The 16,910-nt window shown below is 42.5% G+C and overlaps 1 protein-coding gene and 1 long non-coding RNA gene across 11 annotated transcripts in view; one reads left to right on the top strand and one right to left on the bottom strand.

Moving 5' to 3' along the window:
- The window catches only part of LOC143829325 (uncharacterized), a 60,495-nt gene extending 56,089 nt beyond the window's left edge, over window positions 1–4,406 (bottom strand). Inside the window, exon 1 of the long non-coding RNA XR_013228075.1 lies at window positions 4,242–4,406. This is a non-coding gene — a long non-coding RNA (uncharacterized LOC143829325). The remainder of the gene's footprint in view (window positions 1–4,241) is intronic.
- A 24-nt stretch (window positions 4,407–4,430) lies between these two features.
- The window catches only part of MARCHF7 (membrane associated ring-CH-type finger 7), a 31,687-nt gene continuing 19,207 nt past the window's right edge, over window positions 4,431–16,910 (top strand). The window contains exons 1-3 of one of the 10 annotated variants that reach the window (XM_077319972.1): window positions 4,434–4,618; window positions 7,666–7,743; window positions 12,174–12,336. In XM_077319972.1, the coding sequence (XP_077176087.1) occupies window positions 12,184–12,336 (153 nt within the window). In that variant the 5' untranslated portion in view covers window positions 4,434–4,618; window positions 7,666–7,743; window positions 12,174–12,183. Of the gene's footprint in view, window positions 4,705–7,665; window positions 7,744–9,743; window positions 9,914–10,284; window positions 10,362–12,173; window positions 12,337–16,910 lie in introns of those variants that run through there. The other 9 variants (XM_077319968.1, XM_077319975.1, XM_077319974.1 and 6 more) reach the window with 9 other exon arrangements.

Here is a 16,910-nt window from a genome sequence, read left to right as displayed (position 1 = left end):
AACAATGCTTTCTATTTGTTGTGAAATTATACGGACAACTACAGGCCAAGCCCATTGCATTCAGGAATACAACAGCGCTAGATTGGGGGAGGGTGGAAAAACTCTGCGGACAGCCTCCCCCTCCTCCCAGGACCTGGAAAGGCTGCAGGCAGCTGTTAGGGAACTCACCAGCAGGAGCAGCTCTCACACAGCAGGGATCTGCAGCCCGGGGGGGGGGGGAGTGGAAGGAGAAGAGGGTGGTCAGGGGTGGGGATGGAAGGTGATTGGCTGGCTGCTGGACAGACAGGCAAGCCGGTTTGAAGAAGAGGCTGCCCTGAGTGGGTGTTAAGTGGCACTTAAACCATGAGACACACTCCTCCTCCAAGGCCTTACCAGAAATATTAAGTGGAACAAATGGCACATAGCCAACCCTATAGATTCTCTGGCAGAAAGGCATTTCTGCTGTGTGGATGAGTGGTTGGCGAGTACTGCCACTTTTGCCTTCCCACTGCTGACCCCTAACCTTCCTCTCTGTGTGTGTGCGTGCTGTTCTTTGGTTTAGAGCAGGAAATGAAATGGGGAAGTATAACTTCTTTAAGTCCGCATTTCGCTAGAGCAGCCTTTCTCAATTTTTTTACCATTGAGAAACCCCGGAAACATTCTTCAGGTTTCGAGAACCCCCCAGAAGTGGTCTGATCGTGCAGAATATGGTTGGAAATCATGTCTATGTACATGCCCACTTGGGTCTCCTCCCCTTCTCATCCCCTCCAGGCCCATTGCTACCCATTTTGGGAGGGGAGGGGAAGCAGTTTGACATAACCATATATGGTCATATCACCAGATAAAGATTTAATAAATTTAAAAAATATATTAAAAATTAATTAACTCCCACTCACTCAGGAAACTCTTCCAGGACGTCAAGAAACCCTGGTTGAGAAAGCCTGGGTTAGATATATTCCAGTTCGGATACCTCCTGATTTGCTACATTTTTGCCAGTCCTGGACCTCTAATGCAAATTGAATATATGAAGCTGTTCACAGAATGGAGATATATTTGGGGAGACTTTTTGTGTTGTGAAAAAACAGTAACAAAACTGGCCATCTTACTAATGATTTAATAACTGAGGTACCAGTGTCCTTTATATCAGGGGTAGTCAACCTGTGGTCCTCCAGATGTTCATGGACTACAATTCCCATGAGCCTCTGCCAGCATTTGCTGTTTCTGCTGGATGTGAGGGGCTCATGGGAATTGTAGTCCATGGACATCTGGAGGGCCGCAGTTTGACTACCCCTGACACACCATGTAGTACAATCTATGTCATGTAATACAATTTTATTATTGTTTGTCATGCATATAATAGATCTTTCGAAATGTCTAATTTTAAATCCCCCAAGAATCTTGTAGTAAAAGTGTTGCAAACTTTCAAAATCAGAAGCCTGCTGAGACAGTGGTTGAGCTTCAAATGGAACTTGGCTTCTATAGAGCTCTTCATTGTATACATCCCATGTTGGAGTGGTTTTACATGGAATCTGGAGTATTTATATTCATTCTTAAGGAACCGAAACAAAACATTACTGTCTTCCCCCCTTTCTGTGGTTAGTAAAAGCCAGCTGTGTTTTTAATTCCACTTATCTGGCACTATCACTTTAATCCAAATTCAGCCACCTGCAGCGGTGTTTAAAGGCTGGATTACACCAGCCAAACATATAGCTTGGCCCTCCATTCTGGAAAATCAGGTTTGGTGAGAACAGGGCTAATCAGTCACAGTATTTTGTTTATCCACCTTCCATTTTGTGGGTTGGGAGGAAATAAATTTATCTTTCCTAACAGTTTCCCCAGCTGTATATAAGGACAAATTTTCTACTAGCTTTTTAGAGATGTTTCTTGGTAGCCATAAAAAAAAACAAAGCTATTCTCACCAACAAAGGAACTTAGGGAACAGTTCTAAGCAGGTCTTTTAGATTCCTAACAAAATATGAGTCCAATGGCACCTTTAAGACCAATAAAGATTTATTCAAGGCGTGAGCTTTTGTGTCTATGCACACTTCCTCAGACATGTCTATTCTGTGAGGCTTACTCCCAGGATGTTTTTTAGGACACTGTTAGGATCTCTAGATCAGTACCTTTAAATGTTCTGCCTCTAGGAAGGCACCCAGCCTAATGTCTAAGAGGAAGACTTGATTGTCTACTGGACAGTTTCTGTGTTGCAGAAGATTTCCAGTCCATATCCTAGGACCTACATTCACTTCCCTGCAAGAATTGAGACTGTATCTTAGATCAACCCCAAGGAAGAACAGTATAGGTAGAGATCTCTTTATCTCAACTTACTAATCTTTGCCTATCTTCTCAGTGAAGAATCAATGTTAGGGTTGCCAGATTCCCCCTGGCCAGTGGCAGGGGTTGGGAAAAGGTTGCCAGATCCAGTTTGGAAAATACTTAGATATTTAGTAGTGGAGCTTGGGGAGATTAGGGACTTTAGTGGGGTACAATGCCATAGAGTCCACCCTCCAAACCATCCATTTTCTCTGGGGGAACTGATCTCTGAGGTCTAAAGATGTATAATTCTGGAGGATCCCAAGGTCTCAGTTGGAGGGTCATCCGTTACCAATGTACAGTTTCAGAGGACCACCAGAGCTCCAGGGAAAATAATTTCAAAACCACTGCCCAAGGAAACAAGTTGGGAGACTGTAGGGATGCCAGTCCCAATGTGGGAAAGTGGGGAGACTATAGAGATGCCAGTCCCCATGTGGGACCTGCGGGTCCCCTGGTTTTATAGCTGGGACTCTGGAGCTCCTGCTTTCCAACCCATGCTGTTTTCTCAAGGTGAAACAGTACTCGGGCAGGGGAGCTTATTTATAATATGGCTGCAATTTGTGGCATATTACAAATTATTTATAATATTTAGCTGTGTCAAATTTCTAAATGTTTTAACAAGTATTTCTCATATGTACTCTCAATTGACATGAGTGTTGATTACTAATTACCTAGTAATTCTAATGTATGACTACATGGGACTTTTCACAGTGAAATAATCTTTTTTCAATGTTGTAATGACTGGGGAAGGCATTGGCAAACCACCCCATATTGAGTCTGCCATGAAAACGCTAGAGGGCGTCACCCCAAGGGTCAGACATGACCCGGTGCTTGCACAGGGGATACTTTTACCCTATGAATAGACATCGTCTGAGTGTCTAGAAAAAGAAAAGCTATTTCCCTGACTCCTCAGATCCTCTGGCCTAGACCACTTCTCTCTGGATCCAGTCTCTCTTCATATTTCTATATATTAGTGGCAGCTGTAAAGTTGGGTGGGTGATATTTTGCAAACTGAACAATTTATGAAGGGGTGTATGCGTGTTTTAAACCTCTCTCTGTCTGTTTTGAATATAAATCTGGCTCTCTCCTGGGAAAACATGAGTACCACATATCTAAAATGTTCATTCAAGGAAAAGCAACTTTTACTCAGTGGTTAGAAATCCTGGGTAGTGCCGATCCTTGTCAAACAACCCAAACAACAGTAGTGTAGAACAAAGTTTGAGTCCAATCGAATCTTTAAAACCAACAAATTTTAATTCAAGGTGTGAGCTTTTGTGTGCACGTACACTTCTTCAGAGAATGAAATGTTAATCACTAGACTACATATGTAAGGAGTATATTAACAGTAAATCAGTTAACAGCATTGTGAAAATATCCTACAAATACATTTACCAGATTCAAGAGCTTTGCTAGAATAACATCCTGAGCTTATAAGGTTATCAGTCCTTTGGGTTCGACTCCAGTGTGAAAAACATAGCAGAGGTAACAAAAATTTCAGGACCAGCGATTAATGGCAAGATGCATTCGCAGTTGTAGAGCTGAGTAATTATGAGACCCCTGGTTTTGTTTTCTTAAGAGACCCCTAGTGTCTCTTAATTTAAGAATCCCCACCCAAACATTTCAGCTCTAGCGTATGGATCACCCTAGCGCAGGGTAGTCAGCCTATGGTCCTCCAGATGTTCATGGACTACAATTCCCATGAGCCCCATGCCAGCAAACGCTGGCAGGGGCTCATGGGAACGGTAGTCCATGGACAACTGGAGGAACACAGGTGGACTACCCTAACGGATGCCTACAGCATATGCTGAGGCGAATTCCGGCTGCTGCAGGTTTACCTTATTCACGTCCTTACTTACTTTATGTGAGGCTCGCCCTCCTGGCTGAGACGCAAGGCGAATTACCACATGAAATCACCCCTCGCCCCTCCCCCCCCCCGAACTACGTCCTACCAGCGGGTGACGCACGCCCTTCGTCAGAGGCTCTCAGGCCGGGCGAGTAGGAGGAGCGGCGGTTGCCGCCCGCCTTCCGCTTTCCCGGCAGCCTCCGGGCGGCGGTTTGTTGCCCCACCGACGTCTCCTCCCGAGATGAGGTTCGGGCGAGGCGCAGCCTTTCGCTCTCGCGAGAAGCGGGGAAGGCGGTGACGAAGGAGGCCCGCGGGCTGCGCGGCGATTGGCGGGCGGCGCTGGGGCGGCTCCCTCTTCCCCTCCTCTCCTCTCCCTCCCCTCCCTAGAGCGGCCGCCATTGTCGGCTCAGGCAGCGAGCGATCAGCTGGAGGAGGAGGAGGAGGAAGAGAGGACGGCGGGGGAGCCGGAACGCGGAGCGACGGGTGCGAGCAGGTTATGCCTTGGCGGCTGGGGGGACGCGGAAGGAGAGGTGGGCTTCGATGCGCTGACGGGGGTGCGTGTGTGGCAAGTGTGTGTCTTTTTCGGAGCCTCTGAAGTCTCCATTTTGTCGCTTCCAGACTTGGTCTCCCTCCTCCCTCCCCAATTTCTCCCCCCCCTTCCCTTCGCAAGCTTCTGAGAGCCAGACTCTGCCCTGCCCGCCTTCCTGGCTTGTTGGGTCGTGTGGCTCATCCCGTTATTTGTTCCCTCCCCCCCAGGTCGGTTGGCAACGGCACCCGCTTGGCTCGGGGCTGGCCGTTGTGGGGATGGCTGAGCCCGCGTGTCCCCAGGTGGTCCCCAGGTCGCCGTGCCGTTGGGATGATTTTGAGTTTTGGTAGTAGCCCTGAGCCAGACGCTATTCTTTCAGGGGCTCCCTCGACCTGTAAAGCGGATGAAGCTCTGCAAGCTTCGTTAGAGAGTGTGAACTTGAACCCCGGGCCTCCCGTGTCCAAATCCTGGTTTGCAGGCGATTTAGCCCCATCCCATCCTTACACCAGTCCTGGAGGATGTGCTGAAGGATTGTGATTTGAAGTTGTTTTCCCTATGACCTGTAAGAACTGGTCTTCCCAGGTCTTTCTCTTGCCGAAAGTTGGTGGTGGATAACCACCACTTATTGTCTCCACAGCCCTGTAAGGTAGGCCAGGATTGTAACCATTGAGTTGTAATAGTAGACATGGCAAATCAGCCTGTCCTTTCACTGTTTCTGCTGGATGTGAGACAGAAAGCAAACTCTGTCAGGAGGATCTTATTTACTCTCAGTATTTCACAATTAAGAAGGCCCATCAGCCTCCAATCTTGATATATTTATTTCCCTCCCTATTCCCCCCCCAATTAAACCCAAACAAACGGTAATAATGTAAATGAAGTTTGTTATCCATTGAACCTGTTAAAAATCATTCTGTTGTGTACTAATTTGCTGCTCACCTCTGTGTACGGACTGGTAACTTTCATTTCAATGTATCTGAGAAGTGTGCATGTGGATGGAAGCTTATACCTTGAAAAAACTTTCCTGGTTTTAAAGATACCTTGCTTAACTTTTCCCATGCAAAATTTTACCTTTACAGCAAGCCAGCCCCATGAAATGAGGCTGACCCAAAGTGACTGGCCTGACATCTCCCCTACAGATTTGAACTTAGGTCTTCCTCAGCCCTAGTCCAATACTAACCACCATACCACACTGGCTCTCCATTTCCTCTTGTCATATTGCTGGTCCAATTCTTTTCCTGTAAGAGGGGAAGAACTTCTCAGCACCCTCATGCAAGTCTTGATGATGCATGATAGATATAGATGTGTAAACTTGTTCTATATTTAGAGGAGCTGACTCACTAACATAGCACTGATACCTTCTCCCATTGGAACATTTGGCTTGTTTTGAGAAGTAGGCCTGAGTGTATTCTACTTCTTTCGACTCCACCTAGAGCCAAGGCTTGGAGTAGCTTTCTGCCTAGCCTTAGACCAACCTTCTGTTTTCTAGTAAAAACCAGTGAGAAAGTAATTGTTTCAAAGAATACTTTTCTTACTTGTAATAATAATAATGCTTGTGGTGAGAAATATATTAGAATAGGGAAGGTGAATCATATTGCCTTCAGTAGAATTTGTGTTAACTCACCAAGCTTAATGGCAGCGCTTTATTTAGGTGGTGTCCATTATCTGAGTTTAGCAAAATTAGTGCCCAGCTGCATAGTTTCTTGGTGGTAAGCCTGTTACGAAAGCTATGATTTGCCTGCTATGAGATGGCCCTGGGGTTAGCAGTTTCACCAAGTTACTGCTGCCCATTAGTTGACTGAAGAAGGATGAGGTGCAAACATGCGCTTTTGGGAGAAAGCAGCTGACATCTGTTTTGCCTGGAAGAGCAGCATTGCTCAATTGCCTGTTGCAATAGCTCTCCCCTGCGCAGGGCAACCAAGTCTAAATTTTTGTTCAGTTGCAACAACAAAATTTAAACAGCTGTGAAGAAGTTATTCAATAGCCCAGTCTTCCATGGTAAGTTCATATCTACTTTTTAGAAGATTGTCCTGTGGAAGCCAAAGTCCAAAGCTCTCTTCCAACAAGAGAAGCTCTTTCTCCATTAGGAAAACCACTCAAATTAGAGGAAGGCTTGTTAGGCTGGAGAAAGTTCCTTCAACCTGAAGATGGATCCACACAAATGTATTTGTGGTCTTTTTTTAATGTCTGTTTAGCTGGGCATGTTGACTTGTTTAAATCAATTTTTCTTTCCCCTTCAGCCATGCTTAGAGTGAGAGGCAAGGTAGGATGTTACCAGTACTAATTAAAATAGTTAAATCTCATCCTTTCATCATAGCAGCTAACAGTGACACAAAACTTACAATTTGACAAAAAATAGAAATCCATTATCTATAGTAGGTAACTAGAAGTTTACCCCTTGCATCTTCCCCAGTAGACCTTATTAATAAGTTGCCAGTCAACAGGTGTAACAAGCATAATAGTCTTCGGATTGCTTCAGTCTACTAGCCAACTACACGAGCATTCTGGAGTAGCTCATTTCAGCCAAGTTTCTGGAAGGGTAAAGAGAAAGGATCAGATATATGCTATTAATAATTAAGGGTGGTAGTGGTTTTTTGACTGAGGCCAGCTGGACTCCCCATGATAAAGGGGTGGTCAAGAGAGGTTTTTGGGTTGATCAAAAGGGGTGCATGAGTTCATATTGTGATGGCTGGTCCTTCAGATGTTGTGGCCCTGTTTGTGATGGACTTTGAAGGTAATAACCAGCACCTTGAATTGAGCTTGGAAGCCTATTGCAATTGCTCTTCTGTTTGGTGGTAACCTTAAATTGCCCCACACATTAACTAGATGAGCAGCTTGGTTTCATACCAGCTGGAGCTTCTAAGTTGTCTTAAAGGTCACATAAAGCACATTGCAGTAGTCCAGCCCAAAGGCTGTAGTAGCATGGATTAGCCGAATCTATAATTCCTTATCCAAATGCAGCTAAGTAAAAATGCAGTTGTTAATACAACCTCTACTTATTTTTCAGTGAGTGACTGTGGGTTAGAAAGCATCCTTAGGCTGTTCACGTGCTTTGGTAAAGATCGTTTGAGGCCATCTAAAACAGGTAGGTTGGGCCCACTAGAGAGCATCACCTAAACCAGCTGACATCCAATCTGGATTCAGCTTCATCTTGTGCCCTATGGGAAGGGGCAGTTTAAAGTATAGCCTTTCTCTTCCAACTGTGGACATTCTGATGAGTGGTATGTTTGTTCTGGGAGCTTGGACAGAAAATGGCAGCCCCCTATCCGCCTGTGGTGTCCTTGCAATTGCCTGTGCCCATATTATATGAATTTGACAGTAATCCAACTCTCATTCATAGGCTTGCAGTGTTTAGTTTGGTCTTTAGATCTTTATTAGATTAGTATCTCAGGTTGTCTGGAGAAGGGTGATGGAAACTTACTGACTGTGAATTTGGTATGATTTTGGCAGTGCTGACTTGCTGAGACCCAGTGGCTTCATTGCTCAATTACAGTGTGTAGTTACATCACTAAGATCTGCTGAAAGAGAAAACAGTTTAATTTCGTCCCAAATTTGGTATTGTGTTTATTGAAATACGGGGCTAGCTTTTCCCCCCAGATGTGCTATCTCAAAAATGAGAAGGTTGTCTTACACTCACATAGAAAGGTACAGTTATGTCTGGTAGTGTATATAGAAAAGTTGTCTTATATTCAGGATCCCCTTCCTTTTGAGTAAACATAGTGATCATTTTTCTGTATGTAATACAGTATATAGCTCTAATTTTGCCGAAACACTAGACTGGGCATAGTGTGAGTACTCATGACTGAGATGACTTTAACTTAAATAAAGTATTGTTAGGATCTGAGGCTACTCAAAAGTTAATATTTCCTCTACAGTGATTCAGCCAAGTGAATCAGCTCATGCTGGAATCCTGTTGGATGACAGCGGCAAAAAATCTGTACTTGATCAAGCAAATGTGAAGGCAGGGATGATCTCGTGTGCTTGAATTTCCAGGAAGCATTTAACACGCATCAAAGGTTCTTAAGGGAACTTAGCAATCATGGGATAAGGGGACTGATGGATAATATGTGTCAAAACAGGAAACAGAACATTGAAATATATGCATTTTTAATTATTTAGGTATTTATACCCTGATTGCTTTCCCAGGGAAAGCAGGTTCCAGTGTAGTTCTTGCTACCTCCATTTTATCCTCCATAATGTGTTATCCTTGTGAGGTAGGTTAGGCAGAGAGAGACAATGTGTGACTGACCCAGGGTCACCCAGTGAGCTTCTACTGCATATTGGTGATTCAAACCTGGTTTCCCTAGTCTTACTTAAACCACTGCACCAAGAAATTCCTTGGATATTTAATAGAATTCATGGCCATCTAACTTCATTGTATATGACTGGGAAGAAAGTGGAGAGTAGTCAAGGTTGCTGACAGCGATTTCTGGCATAGTGAAATTTCTAAGAATCATAGAGTTGGAAGGGACCTCCAGGGTCATCTAGTCCAACCCCCTGCACAGTGCAGGAACTCACAGCTACCTGCCTACCCACAATAACCCGAATTTCATGTCCAAATGATCTTTCTAAACTTGGTAAATCGACAACAAAATGACACAAACATGCAAAAGTGATACACAGTAGAACATATTTTTTGAAGTGTATGAATATACTCATGGAATTGAGCTGGTTGTGATTTGGCAGGAAAAGAGTCTGGAAAGCTTGTTGGCATCTATGCGGTGACAGTTAAAAAAGGAAAACTTGCTAGTGGGAGCCAGAAGGAAAAAAAATGGAAAATAAAATTAGTGGTGTCATCATGCCATCATTTGAAGCCACATTTAGGAAATTCTCATTATTTCATTTTAAAAATGCTATTGTACCCCTTGAAAAGCTACAGAAAAAGGGAAAAATCTAGAGGTTGGTGAACTGGACAGTCTACTTTGAGGAGTTCTTGGAGGTGGGATATAGAAATAGTTTTTTGAAGAAATCCTAAATGTTGGTGGAGAACTTACTTTGAAAATATTAGAACTGAAATGGCTATTAAGTAGTTTAGGACAAACGATGTATGCATTGCTTAATTCACTGAAGTAATTCTCTACACAGCAGGGACGGCTTAAAAGCAATTGGGACAAGTTCCATAGGGCAGGCGAGGCCTGTTAACAGATGCAAGCAACAATGGGAAGAATGGACCCTCCATGTAGAAAAGCCCCTTCTGGATAGAGAGACTTGCAACAGGCGATGGTGGCAGAAAATCATCTTGTTTTCAGACAGGAGTCAGTTTGCTTTAAATGATCTGTTAAACACACGGTTACGTTTGTTTAGTTTTAATGCAAATGGTAACACATAGCAGAGCAAGGACTATAGTCATTTTTGAAAGGCACTTAAAATAGACGTAATGAACTAGTTCAGTTTCAGTAGTCCTCTGCTACTAACCTTGGCATAGGGGAAGATGACATGACATTTTTGAAGTCGGTCAGGCAATTTTATAGTGTAGAGGATATCCTTGGCAGGAGGAAAAACAGCAAATGAGGTCAAATGGCATGGAAAGCTTTTAGAGAACCTCCTAAAGGAACAATACCATGCTATTCCAGTTCAAAGGTAACGTGAAACCGGTTACGAATTGTAGCTGAAAGAATTATTATGTTTACAGATACTCTTAGAGAGAAAGCACAAGCTGTGAAGAACAACTAACAAATGAACTGGAACTTAAGTGATGATAAGGTGTGCAGTAGCTATTTTCCATGAGAAACTTTACTAAATGGATAAATGCCTTACTAAAAAGCTTTTCTCTGGGATGTTAACTCTCTTTTTCCATTGTCAGCTCATGATTTCCCCCACCTTAATCTTTCTGTCATCTGGATTAATTTCTATCTTGGATTAGGTGCAGAACAGCTAGTTCCTAAATTATGATTCTGTGTTCCTCTTGGTGTTTTGCTCAAAACCATCCTTGTGAAAATTGCCCCTGGCAGTTTGGGTTTGTTTTCCCCTTTTGCTTCAGACATATGTTATGTTGAACTTTCCCCTGGGAAGGTTATCTAGGTGTGGACTCTTCATTTCTAGTTCTGCGAAGAATGAGGAAGCTGCTGGGGCTAAAAACAGGAAAGAACTGGTTTGCCATCAGGTTGAATGTGTTCAAACCAGAAAGTCTTGACTGATGAAATTTGTCTTGTGTATATATATTTATATATAACGGTAGCACCATCATTGAGACTCTTAAAGTCCAGAATAAAGTTATTGAGAGCAGGTAATTAGAGAGGCAAATCCTCATTCTTAAAAACCTGAAAGAGGAACTTGGCAGATTCTGCCTGAAATGTTGATGGCTTTGGTCTGATTTGAACACAATTCTGGCTGTGTGGGAATTTACCTGCACAGCATTGCATCTTCAGCATGTTGCACACATTGCTGACTCACTTCAAACTGGATTGCCTAAACTGCATAAGCCGTAGTAGTCCCGGAGTCTGTAACATAGGTGGGCATTACCCTGGTGTGCAGGCATTGCATAGATAGTGGCTGAGAGCCAAGATGAAGTGAAATGCTAGACTTGGGTAATGTCATATGGAGGCGAAGTTCTTCCTTCATACCTGGAACTGCCTTTGAATCAGGCCTGTGCAATAACAGCTGCAGAGAGAAGATTGCATCTTAACTGAGACTGCAGTTTTGGAACTTGTTTAGAATTTTTGAGCTGAGTGCCAAACTGAATTACTGTTCCGTGTGCTTTTTAACAGCGGCCTTGCTGTCAATTTCACTTTTCAGAGTACCAAGAATCTAGGCCACATGTCTTTATGAACAGTTATTAGGAGGAAGTTTTTTTTTACAAACTTTTTGCCCATTAAACAGTTCTGAGTGGGAGGACAGTAATCTGAATTTGACAAATACTATGTAGTCATTTCTTCTGAGTTTGAGAAGAGTCATAATACTGTGGTATCAATTTACTAAGCTACTTAGATGTTTAAAGGTAACTGGGATAATGAATGCAACCATTCATCATGTTGCCAGAATAAGGAGTGATTCAGGCCAGTGTTAGGCTTTTGTCATGGAATGTATGTTGCAAAGTAATATCCACAAGCATGCATGGCTGTTGGTAATTCCCTGTAGTAAACTGGAGTCCTTGCTCACAGTACATTCCTTAATAGCTCTTAATTAGTTGTTAATAGTTACATGGATTTAGTATTGTGAGCAGCTGTCTTTGAGTTAGAATTGTACACTTCTCCCTTTCATGCCCTCGGACTGGGCCGCTTGTTTGCGTTGTTAGCTCGCAACTAGAAGAAGAGCTTAGAGGATGGATGGATGGATGGGGTATGCATTTCTGTTTAATGTGGAGAAAACTTAAGAGGCCAGTTATTTTTATCTTTATTTTGAAACTAAAACTTCATGATACCTGCATCATATTGGATGCTTTTTTCATGAATTTTAGACCCCGGGGTTTCTGAAAAAGTTCACTATTGAAGCCATGTACAAATCATAAAATCTGAACTTCATTGTTCAGTGTGCACGTCATTATCTGACTGGGGAACTGTAATATTTGTTTCACAGTGTTTAGAGAATGGAATCGAAGCCTTCCAGAATTCCACGGAGGGTGCCCACTCAGCCATTGAATTCTCGAAGTACTAGGACGGGGGCTGGAAGTGGAGGAACCAGATTTACTGACTCATATTGTACAAGAGACTCTTCGCTGAGACTGGAACCTGCGTGCCAGGTAAATAGCATTTGTCAGTGGTACTTAACTGTATTGCTCTTCAGCAGTATTTAATGCCTCAAAGTTATTGACATGAAAGAAAAATAAAATTTCCCCTCATAATTCCTTTGTAGATTAATTAAGTATTGTCCTATTTCAATATAGTTCCTCTGTGTAATGTTTTCTGCACCCATGCTAGGTAGAACTTAATATCAATTACATTAGAGATTTCCTAGTTCATGGGGGGGGGCGGGGGAGTAACAGTCGTTTTTAAGGAACTCCACAGCCCAAAGATTTTCATGGACACTTAGCAGTAGGGAATAGCAATAACTGTTTCCCTTGGTTAAATTCTGTGTAGCTTTGTTAGCTTTGAATAGACCTTGAGGGCATGAATGCTTGTGTTCTTTCCAAGTGTGCCATTTCTTTTGCTCTGACCAAGTTGCTTTTAGGTTGAAAGTTTCAAATGCATGAAAATGAAATAAAGGCGTTCATAGGAACTTACTCGCGAGGGGGGAGGAGACACAACTTCAGTTCAAGTTCCAAGATCCCTGTGGTAGTAATCTGTTTGAAAAGTTAGCATCTGATCACAAATTTTGTGGGAAACCTATCAAAAGAATACTCATTTAAATAGGAGCTTCTGCTGCACACTTAAGGTGAGAAGTTGAACTATCCCCCATTACAACAGGAGTCCATTTGAAATTGTTTAAAATATTATAAGAAACTTGATAGTATTTCCAAAAACCTTCAGGTAAAATATTGATTTGGTACTACAAGGAAGGGAACCAGCAGTCCAATTTGCTGTCCTCTATTCTGCAGAGGTTGTAAAGCTTTGGGACCTAAACAACATTTGTAATTGGCTTTTTGAACAGCACCCATTTGGATATCGATATGACCTGACAGTCTAAATTTTCTCTGTGGTTGCCTCAGATTAAGAAAAACAAATTCTTCTCTTGTTACTTAAGTGACCTTTCTGAAGTTACATTAAGACATTTACTAGTGCACATTTTCAGACTATACCATCTGAGTATTTACAGGGGAGATTTCAAAAACTACTTTGAAACAACACCTCTACTCTTCTGGTCTTAATCATGTGAGAGGTGTTGTACACTATGATCTGCATTGCTCCTTCTATGGGTACCTCGGAAACAAATTGCTGAATCAAATGTAAATGTTTCTGACTGAAATGAGGAATGTATTAATTTTTTATTAACTGATGTTACCCTCAAAATGGCTACTTTTATCTTTTTTTGATACATTTAAGGAAGAAATTAGTATCTGCTAATTCTGCAAGAATTCTAGCTAAATTGTAATGCCATAGTATAGATTTGTATTTCTTACCATCATAGTTTTAAGCTTTTGAAGTTTTATCCTCTTATGTAAAAATTGTTTTAACCCTTGTGTTGTGGCACACTGTTATGTAATTGTGTATATTCTGTGATGTTAAACTGAATGGTGTCTCACCTGGTAGTGGATGGAGCCTAAGACATTGGATACATTTTGGATACGTTTTATTTTTCCAAAACTTCCTGTTCTGCGAGTTCATATAAGGCAGGTTTTAATTAAAGACATTTTGAAAGTGAAATGCTTTATGAACCAAAACCATATAGAAAAAATGCTACAGATCTAGCCAACATATTTGCTGACTTCTTCTAGTGTTTTAAGAACTTTTGTACAGGCCACTCCTTGCTAGTCATGTGGGGTAGGTTTTCCTGTTTACTCAGAATAAATTTGCTTTAGTTCTTTAGACAATGTTGAAACCATTGCATACATTCTCTCGGAGTATCCTTTGTGTGTTAGCCTTAGGAGACGCTATATTTTACCGTGTTTGTCAGCCTGTTCTGATTTATATCCTTATGAGATGGCACAGGCTTTCTCAGCCAGGGTGGGAGTTAACACATGTTTAAAAATATAAATAATTCAAACATTTATTGAGTGATACGATCATATATAGTCATGTTGGCCTGGCCCCCTCCCAAAATGGCCAATGCTGGGCCTACAGGTTTCTAGTGCAAAACATATTCTTTTTCAAGACTGCTAAGGCATTTTCCAAAAACATTCAGGCTGTCTGCCTGTCAGGACAGCTGTTTCTCTTTCTGTTGATGTTCTCCAGGCCCCTATCAATGCTCTCTACCAACATAAGAGTCAACTTGAATTGAAATCTGCCACTGCCTCCAGTACTACAGCTTCTAGACACTCATTAAAAGATTGTAACAGCAATGTCTAGTTCAGTGGTTCTCAACCTTCCTAATGCCACGACCCTTTAATATAATTCCTCATGTTGTGGTGACCCCCAACCATAAAATTATGCAAGTGTCCTTTCACTGAAATTAAACCGAAACTGACCAATGGCGTGAAGATCCATTGTTGTGATTGTGTATAAATTGATGAGCGGCAACAGTGAAGGTGTGACCTCCCCAGGAAAGCTGCTCACTCTGCTGCAGCCCCTGTGAAAGGGTTGTTCGACCCCCAAAGGGGTCCCAACCCCTGGATTGAGAACCAGTGGTATAGATACTCTGCCAATGAAGCATGAAGAAATTGCTCTCCCATAGCAATCTGGAGATTTGCTAGTACATTATCAAGATCGTATCCCTTGACCGAGCAGGATATTGGAGTAATGGCCAGGCTTCTTACCCCCTTTCAGTTCTTGCTGCATGTATGTGCATACCCATTCTAAGGGAACACTGGCTTGCTCTGTGCCCTAACTGATGTCTCCACAGACAGTTGGTATACAAAACATTGGCTCAAATTGGGGGCAAATTATACAAGTAAAGTATAGTGTAGCTAGATAAATCATTGAGCTAGGAATACAAAGCAATAAAATTAAATAATAGCAGGATACTTAACCAGAAATAAGAGATTTAAAACTCTTGTAGTTTAAACCCTTGCATACTTACTCCAGTTAAAGCCTATTAATTTCAGTGGGCTTTGGTTAGAGTAATTCTGTATAAGATTGTGCAGTTGGGATCCTTTCTGTTATGGGGATACACAACTACGTATTTAAGAAAAGAACAGTGTATATTTCCGGAGGTATCGTGCTAGGAAGAGGCTTGGTTTCAAAACTACGTGAAGATTTTAATTATTGCTGCATATTCACAGATCAGTTTAATAACTGATTGAACAAAGTATATTGTGGAAACCTGGGAAGTATAAAGATAAAATCTAGGTGATCTGTCTGCACACCTGGTCAAGAGTCTGAAAAGTAAGTAGCAGGGAGAAGAATCGAAAATAGTCGAAGTACAAGAAATGTTAGAGTAACTTACTTTTATATATGAAACATAAGATGGAAGAATTTAGTCTCACTTGAACATCAGGTAAGGCAGAAATATCTGGGAGATTAATGGAGACTTCTTGTATGAGGTCAGGAGCTATCAGCCATGTTCTTCTTGGCTTCCTGCAGATACTCTCTTGGAGCCTTATTCATTTATATAACAAATGTAGCACTCAGTTATACCTTAATCATCTGCTGCTTTGATCACACAGAGTTCCATTGTTTGGGATGACCTATAAACTGGGTCTGTGATGATGCTGATATGTTAGATGTGCTTTGCATGTGCTTTGCATACTTGACTAAGTATCTCTGGGATGATGACACTGCCTGCCAACACAAAAGCCCCATATTGCCCCCCACCCACCAGGAACATATGAATGTGTGATCTGATTGTCTGGTAAATAATGGTCCAGTGATAATAGAATAGCAGGGAAGAGTAACAATGCATGGCTTGAGCTACTGAGAAGAAAAAACAATGCCTAGAAAGGAGGAGGGAAATCCAGTGTGTCCCTTTCCTGTCTTCATATTATGCTGTAATCATGCTGTAGCTGGGAGGAAAGAAGATCTAGTTCCTTGAGGTAGTATGTTCTTTATAAAAGGCATGGAGTATAGCTAAATGGAAGCGAAGATTCAGCTGTATCAGTTATGTAAAAAGTCATCTTCAGTTAGCCAGAGGGAAATTTTTCCAAGGATCCTGGAATTTCCTCCCTCATAATTTGATTTAATTCAGTAACCCAAATGTTCAAAATAGGGAACAGATCAATCCCAGCTTTATCCTAATAGTTGGGCAATAAGGTCCTTGACTCAAATCAAGTAACCTGCCCAGCCAGATACTAATGTCTTCTGGTCAGATAGACTAATCAACCCTAGGTTGATAAAACCATACATTATTTAGAGCAGTGGTCCCCAACCCCTGGTCCGGGGACCGGTACCGGTCCATAGATCAGTTGGTACCGGGCTGCGGCTCCTCCTTGTCCCCCTCCCCGGCTGCTGCCTCGGGGCTGCCCTGCCACTCTGCTGCCGGCTCATCTTTGGTGCTCTCCGGCGGCCGTCATGGCTGGGGCTCCCCCTCAGCGTGACATTACACAGCTGCTGCTGGCAGCGCCCCCCAGCGGGTGGTGGAAAGTCAGGGGCGCCGGCGGGAAAGAAAGTGGAGCAGGGGCTCAGGCGGTGGTGACGTCCCTCGGCAAAAGACTACCCCCCCGGGCCTCAGTAAAATTGCCAAGCGTTGACCAGTCCCTGTTGATAAAAAGGTTGGGGACCACCGATTTAGAGTTCCTTCCTCCTCCCACTCCTAAAATCCAAATCTTCCAATAGAATTCAAAGC

This window comes from Paroedura picta, chromosome 2 (assembly GCF_049243985.1).
Source record: "Paroedura picta isolate Pp20150507F chromosome 2, Ppicta_v3.0, whole genome shotgun sequence".
Taxonomy (NCBI): Eukaryota; Metazoa; Chordata; class Lepidosauria; order Squamata; family Gekkonidae; genus Paroedura; species Paroedura picta.
This window is presented reverse-complemented; position numbering and strand designations above follow the sequence as displayed.